This window comes from Castanea sativa, chromosome 1 (assembly GCF_040712315.1).
Source record: "Castanea sativa cultivar Marrone di Chiusa Pesio chromosome 1, ASM4071231v1".
Classification (NCBI taxonomy): domain Eukaryota; kingdom Viridiplantae; phylum Streptophyta; class Magnoliopsida; order Fagales; family Fagaceae; genus Castanea; species Castanea sativa.
In genome coordinates this window covers 69,068,327-69,075,700 of record NC_134013.1, presented here as the reverse complement: position 1 = coordinate 69,075,700, position 7,374 = coordinate 69,068,327, and the positions used below count along the sequence as shown (strand labels likewise).

At 31.5% G+C, this 7,374-nt stretch overlaps 1 protein-coding gene across 1 annotated transcript; it reads right to left on the bottom strand.

Moving 5' to 3' along the window:
* Positions 1-755: 755 nt before the first annotated feature.
* Positions 756-6,821, bottom strand: LOC142640412 (alpha-dioxygenase PIOX-like). Its single transcript, XM_075814491.1, has 10 exons — positions 6,654-6,821; positions 6,257-6,520; positions 3,895-4,044; positions 3,640-3,773; positions 2,882-3,095; positions 2,599-2,744; positions 2,034-2,261; positions 1,728-1,930; positions 1,393-1,636; positions 756-1,152 (listed from the first exon to the last, which is right to left on the bottom strand). The coding sequence occupies exons 1-10, from the start codon at positions 6,774-6,776 to the stop codon at positions 927-929; spliced, it is 1,932 nt and encodes a 643-aa protein (XP_075670606.1). The 5' UTR covers positions 6,777-6,821; the 3' UTR covers positions 756-926.
* Between the last annotated feature and the right edge of the window lie 553 nt (positions 6,822-7,374).

The window sequence follows — 7,374 nt, the reverse complement described above, 5'->3', positions numbered from 1 at the left end:
CTTCCTCCTCCTTAGTGTTAGTCCCCACAGACGGCGCCAACTGATGATGCCGAAAATATCACCAGTGAGTTGCAAGCGCTCCTCAAACGAAAACAACACCTGCAAAAAGAAAACGAAGGACCTAGAAGAGAGCACCGGTGTGGTGTCGGCCGAATACCCTCCGAAGGTCAAGTTAGAGTCTTGTTCCTTTAACCCTAGAGTGCTAGAGTTAAGAATATTATGCGTACCTTCATACTTAGGGTTTCTGGGGTATTTATAGTGGGTAGAATTACCTTTCTTTGAGGATACAACTTCCTTCTCAAGTTCCTTTCCATATAGGAGTCTTCTTAAACGTGTGCCGCAAGAAGTCTAAATATACATGTTTGCGTGGGGACAAAGCAGAAGCTTATCTGAAATATATCAAACGACATGCCACGTGGTATCCATAATTAATTTACACAAGACGGATATTCAGCAACACCTAACCGTCATAGCTGGGTCAATCATGGTGTCGATCCGTCCTCACTGTTTCCGTCCATTTACTATTTTTATCCCCTTCAATTGTTTTTAATTAAATGGAGAAATTATGATAGGAGGGCATCCCATTATAATTAATGGATTCACTTTGGTTTTAAGAACCTCTTTCTTTGTAGAGAATGTTGCTCACTTTTCACATTCATGAGAGAGAGAGAGAGCCCAGCAAAAATGATAAGATGATAAGTATTAGAAGGAAGTGATAGTAAATAATGAAACAAATAATATTAAAATTATAAGGATTAAAAAAAGTGATCATAAATACTAAATACTAAATAGTGTTACGTAATAAATAGTATCTCCCTTATTTAGAGCCAATGGTTTATTGAAGTAGTCCTACATTTTTTCTTAAGGCAGAAGGTAAAATAGAGATAGTAACTTTAAGCCATATACATGGTTGTGAAAAATGAGAATCACTGAGCAACACGAAGATAGAGTGGGATTGGGTTGTCAGCATTTGGAGGTGAATCCCACACCGAGAAAGCACTTGTAGAGTTCATCCATTTCTCTACCATTTCTGGATAATGACGTTTTAGCACATCCTTCAAACTCTCTGTATTATTAACCCATTCAAGTCCTTTTTTCGTGTATGTCTCCTCACTGAAATTGCTTGTAAAGAACCTATCTGCTTCCAGCCTCCTGCATCCATGACAACCCAAAAGTCAAAATATTGTAACTCATTAGAACATGACATTCCACCTAGTTTCTTCACCTCTAAGTTGTAATTAAAATATTATGATGATTTTTTTTTTCACCTCTCAAAATTTTCTTTTTAATAAAAATTGGATATTATTGAATTTGGATCCATTTTCCTTTTATTACAATGCATGCACTCGATTGTGATATTTTCCTTGTAGATATGTGAAGTTATTTTATTACCTGCTTGCCATTAGTAAGAATATTATAAAAGCTGTTTCACTAATTGCGAACCCTGTGATCTTCTTCTCTGCCATGAGACCCACAAGCAAATCGAGTTGTTCAACATCATCACCGTACACTTCCTCAAGTGTTTGAATTGCTTCTTTATCATCCGTTAGATCTTCCCATTTTGAAATTGGTATCAATAGTAAAGCCCTACGGAACTGATTATACCTTGCAACATTCCTCTCCCTATCCCTATACACTGCATTATAAAGCATTAGAAATAAGCTTCACATTGAATTTCTAAAAGTTGGTAAATCAATTAAATTAAATGATCAAGATTAGCTTACTACCTTCAAGGGCTGGTAAGTCCACATGATCAAGCCTATCTCGGCCATCCACGTCTTGTGGTATAAGGTCTCTAAGCCATGTAGGATAGTTCCAAAGCTCCAGGGCCCCAGAAGCTTGGTGGCCCATTGAAACCATTTGCTTTTCAAACCCAATTTCTACCAAGGCCGTTTCTCCTTTAAGACCAATCAAATTTGGTAGAGGAACCCTGAAAAGCAAGAAAGTAATTAGGACAAAAAGTCTAGTGAACAAACAATATCCATGAAAATTTTCATGAACTAATTTTGATGCTGAATGAAATAGAGTTATACTTTCCGGACAATGGTGGAGATTTGTTTGGCCCAGGTGCAGCTGAGATGTCTCTTAAATGAAGATAATCGGGTAAAAGCGAGTGCATCCGATAAACACTAACAAACTCCTCAGTCAATGAATAAGGAACACCATGATTATTCGGTTTCTTTAGACCTATGAAACCTCCTAAGATGGCTCCTCCAACATGTCCAAATGTGTCCTTGAATTTCTTTCCCAACAAACCATACCTACAATGGATTTTCCAAAACCATCAGAACAAATTAACCTTGAATATTGGATATTCATTTGGGGTTTACAATCATTATATAGTTGAGACATATTATGCTACTTAAAAGTATCATGCGTGAAATTAAAGCCCATGATATAGAAATGCAAAAAATGACATTCAGAGGTTCCATGTAATTAAGTTTGTACACAAATTTTCATTTTCTATTGTGTGATCTTGAAAATAAACCACAGAAACCACCATTTCTTTGTTTTTAATATTTATCACAGTGATATAGAGAAGATGATTAATTTAGTAAATTAATTAAATAAATTTCTTTGTTGAAAGATAAAGATTACCAATTGGCTCGCATCCCTGCAAGCAACGTATCAGTTTTGAGGAGCTCCACGGTCCAATCTATGGTATGGACCTTAGCAATAACTGCAGATGTCACTAGCCTTGCATGACGATACAACTCTTCATCATCCAAGTGATGATATTCTCTCTAAAAACATCATGAAAATGAAAGAAGTTCTGAGTTTAACTAGTAAGTTGAAAATGATACTCATTCGCATGATAAGCTAATCAAATCCCTAAAATCAAGTAATTGACATTTTCCTTTTTTGGGTCATAAAGTACTACCTTGAGGGCGTCACAGATTGCATTGTGTTCTTTAATGAAAAGGGCTTGCAATGTTGAGACACCAATCCAACTATTACGAACATCTCCTGACACAGCGACACCATCTTTGTCATGGAGGAGAAGCCCATCTGATGATATTTTAAGCTTCCCATCTTTGAAAGTTCTTACTTTTTGCAACTTTTCTGCATTGCTCCCATAAACAGCACTTCCATCCCTTAACACCATGCAAAATAGTAGAAGAAAGAAAGTTCATAAATTCAAAGTGTCTTTGGAAGTAACTAATAAGAGAAAACTGAAAGCCAATAGCAACATATATGGGTGCTTTTTTTGGCAACTACAATTTTAAGTCTTTATTACTCAACAAGCCTCCTTTTTATGTTGAAATTGATGCATAGAATATTAAATCTTTACTTATTACTTTGAGACTGTCCTTTCGGTAGTGATATTCTAGCAACTACAGATATTTTGGGATAGATCGAGAGCAAGTACTTTCAATTTGTTATAGAGAATTTTACTTGTACTTAGAGGCCCTTTGATTTAGGCATTTTGTCTAGAACTTAGTACAATACTCTACTATCTAAATTATGGAAATTCAGTGTGCATTTGGGATTGCTTAAAAAACTAACTTTTTTTACTATTCATAAGCCCCACATATTATTTCAGCTACTTTCTAGCTTTATTTATAGTACTTTTAGCAAAAGAATTTCAGTTTCAGCTAAATAAATTGTTCTAAACAGACACTCAAACTAATTTCTTACCACCATGGTGTACGAATGTTTAGTGCACCAGATTTGATATCGTAAGAGCCAGTTGGAACCTCCTTTGTCTTGTAAAACTTGAATGACTTGAGAGGGCATTGGTTCGCAACTTCTCTAGGTGCAGTCAGCTCAATCTGTGATAGTTTATCCAAAAGATAAGATATGCACGTTTATAAGCATTGTCAATTTTTCAATAAAGTTAACAAATTGTGTTCTTAATTGTGTTGTGTGTTGTATATACACCAAGCAACAGACCTGCTTGGTGTCCTCCAAGTGATCGATCCAATCATGTATCATAAACTGAATCCAAGAAGCTGCTATCATGTTGAATTGCTTCCCTGTGTCTGTGAATTTTCTCCGAGCAAGAAGCTTTGTGGCCACCACCATTGGATCTGGTTTTATTAGCTACATATTGTAGAAATTAATATTATAAGATGATTGAGGTAATTGTTCATAAAATAAATAACAAAAAATTTTGAGATTTCAAATAATAGTTTTCAATTGGATTGATCTTTTAATTTTTAAAATTTTGGAAATAAATTTTAAGGTGTAAAAAATTATCTTAGTAATGTTAATTAATAAATTTTGAAGTAAAAAAGAAAGAAAGATATAGCATATACTCACAACTCACAAGCCATACCCCTTATAGTGAACTACGATATATTGTGAAAGAAAAAAAGCTATTCAATCATAAAATAAATATCTTCTAAAAGAAAGTCATAAAATAAATAATAAATTTATTTAAATATTTCTATATATAGTAAAGTTTCAATTGGATGCGTTTTAAGCTTCTAATAATTTTTAATAATAATAAATTAATATTTCAACTACAGAAATTTATTATAATAATTTTAATTAATAAATTTTGAAAAAAAATCATCATATGAGTTTGTAGAGATGAACTTATTTTCATTAGTTTATTTTATTTTAAAAGTAAGATATGCAAGAATACAATTGCCACCTTTATTTTCAAAAGAAATCAAGAAACATATAGAAAATTTAAGGTACATTTTCTGAATAGATTTATGAATAATAAAATTAAATTTTTGACTGCAAAATTAAATGAGATATCAAGGGATGAATAATTGTTTAGTCAAAGATATATTAATTGAGATATATATATATATATATATATATATATATATATATATATATATATTTATTTAAGAATATCAAGAATTAAAGAAATTATAGAAAAATGTCAAATTTTCAAAATTCAACGATGAAAACTAACTAAATCGAACTTCTTAAGAAATAAATTTTTTTAAAAAAAAATTATATTTACCTTAGAGTCGAAATTTATATTTTGATTAATTTTTTATTTCTAGTTTATATTGATTAATATTTTTGGAATTAATTGCTTCCAATCTTGTATTTTCAATCTTACACCCTTGACTAAAATCATTATTTTGCTATTGATTAATTAAAAGTATTCCCATGAAATTCATCACTTGCTTAGCAAAAATCAAGATAATACTAGTACCAATAAAAATGCTTACAAAAAATACAATATAAAAAAAATATTAAAAACTCATTGTTAGTCACAGCATGGAGGAACATCGTTAACAAATATATGTTATGACCACAGCTAGCTTTTGTGATGACTAAATTTAGTATGTCTCGCAACTTTGCCACAATTTTTTCACGCAACAACTTGTGAGTGGTGGAATTATGAACCCACCATTTTATTTTTACCACTTATAACTTGTCATGTAAGTAAGTTATAATAAAAATTGTGAAAATTGTTGTAGTAGTAGACTTACTCTATTGTGATAGAGCAATTCTGTTAGTCACATGATGGAGGAACAAGTATTATGGGCACAGAGAGCTTTTTTTTTTAAGATATCAATTGGTTTTTAGTGTAGATGAGGATTGAACTCCAAATTTTTATTTAATTATTATAGACTTTACCAATTGAGTCAATTGGAACTTATAGCACAGAAAGCTTTTGTAATAAAGCATGACAAACAAGACCTAATTTTTATCAAACCGAAGAATTATTATATATTATTAATTAATTTGTAAATTTAAATAATTATTTTTTTCTAGTTTTTGAAATCGTTCACCAAAAATAGAATATATATATATATATATATATATATATATATATTTATAAAGAAAAAACTATTGTCACACATTAGGAAGCAATAATATGAATACACAAATATTAATTAAGTGTTTCTCAAAAAAAAAAAATTTAATTAAGTGAGCTAAGTGAATTAAAGAGCACATCATTATTACTACTGGAATTTATCAAAACAATAATTAATTGGAGATTGCTAAAGGAATTTTTTAATAATAAAACTTAAAAAAAGAAGAAGAAGAATTCCTTAGTAGTTTTGGTAAACAAATTATCTTAATAATATTAATTGATGAATTTAGAAGATATGAGAAAAAAATCTACTATATATATAGATCATGTGGTGAAAAACTCTCAAAGGGCAGAAGCACATACTTTAAGATTAAGAATTTTTTTATTAAATAAAATAAAACTTTTGGTGATAGAATTTTGATTAAGACATAGGGTTAGAGTAGATATATATATATATGATATGGTAATCATAGGGTCCCCCAACTGATCGAGAAATACATTATTCTTCTTTGTTTTTTTTAATACCTTATTCTTTTGATCAACAGGGAGAACATTTCTACCAAAGAAAGTTCCTTCACTGCCGGCATCTCCATTAAAGGGATCATTGTATTTTCCATCAGCTGTCCTATATGGATAATCCATGGGGTTAAACCGAACCCCGACCGCAGATCTACCGACGTTGAACAAGTTGTACTCTTGATGAAGGTGCCGGCGAATTCCCAGATAGAAGAGGCCTAAGATCACTGGTAATCGAGGCCATATCCCCAACTTATCAATGGAGTGAACAATCTGAATGCATGGAAAATGTTAAGTTAACATGAAAGATATATGATGTCAAAAAATATATAAAAATAAAACACACACACATACACACTAAAAACTAATATAAGATTGTGACTTGAAATAAAGTTTTAGTAATTACAAGGAAGAGGAAAGCGTCTATGAGAGTCATCTTAGCAACGGCTTCATGGAAATCTTTGTGGATGAATTGATCGAAAAGTGTTTTGAGGAGCGACCTAATCGACGCCATTATTACAGAAAACATAATCGAATGTTTGTTATATGTTCAGTACGTCTTTTGCAATTCACAACTTGGCCGGCCTATATATATTAACAAAAAGGTGATGGGGGTCCATGCATGGGAACCAGTCGTATATGAAAGGAGAGACTATTCTTGAAGAACCACCTTAATTTGACTGTTGGACACCACGTGTTTGATCTTTGTTAGGTGTGCAGAACTTATGTTCAAAGAAAATAAATATATTGGTAAATATCACAACTGGTCCTTCAAGCTGCAATTAATGCTGAATGAAAATTTTGAAGCCTAGAAAATAAATATATTGGCACACATGTCACATGGCCTCCCAGCTATATATAATGCTGAATGAAAATTTTGATGTGTAGTTGGGACAAGTTGAAAATTTCAGCTTATTTGTAATTTTAGTTTATTTTTGCTATTATTTATGAATTTCATTACATTTTTTAGTACTATTTATGGGTTTCACTGTACTATTTAGCTAATTTTTACTTTTATTTACAATAATTTTAATAAAATTTTTTAATTTTAACTGTGGGGACTTGAAGGACCTAAGTAAGTATTTGGGCCTTGGACTTTATTGATGGACGCTAGTTTGTTTTAGACT

Bases quoted from the DNA above. Each gene is read 5' to 3' on its own strand.
- LOC142640412 (XM_075814491.1), bottom strand. From the start codon at position 6,776: ATGTTTTCTGTAATAATGGCGTCGATTAGGTCGCTCCTCAAAACACTT. The intron at 4,045-6,256 runs GTATTAAAAAAA...TACAATATGTAG, and splicing joins CTGTTGATCAAAAGAATAAG to CTAATAAAACCAGATCCAAT. The intron at 1,637-1,727 runs GTAGTAAGCTAA...TTTATAATGCAG, and splicing joins GGACTTACCAGCCCTTGAAG to TGTATAGGGATAGGGAGAGG.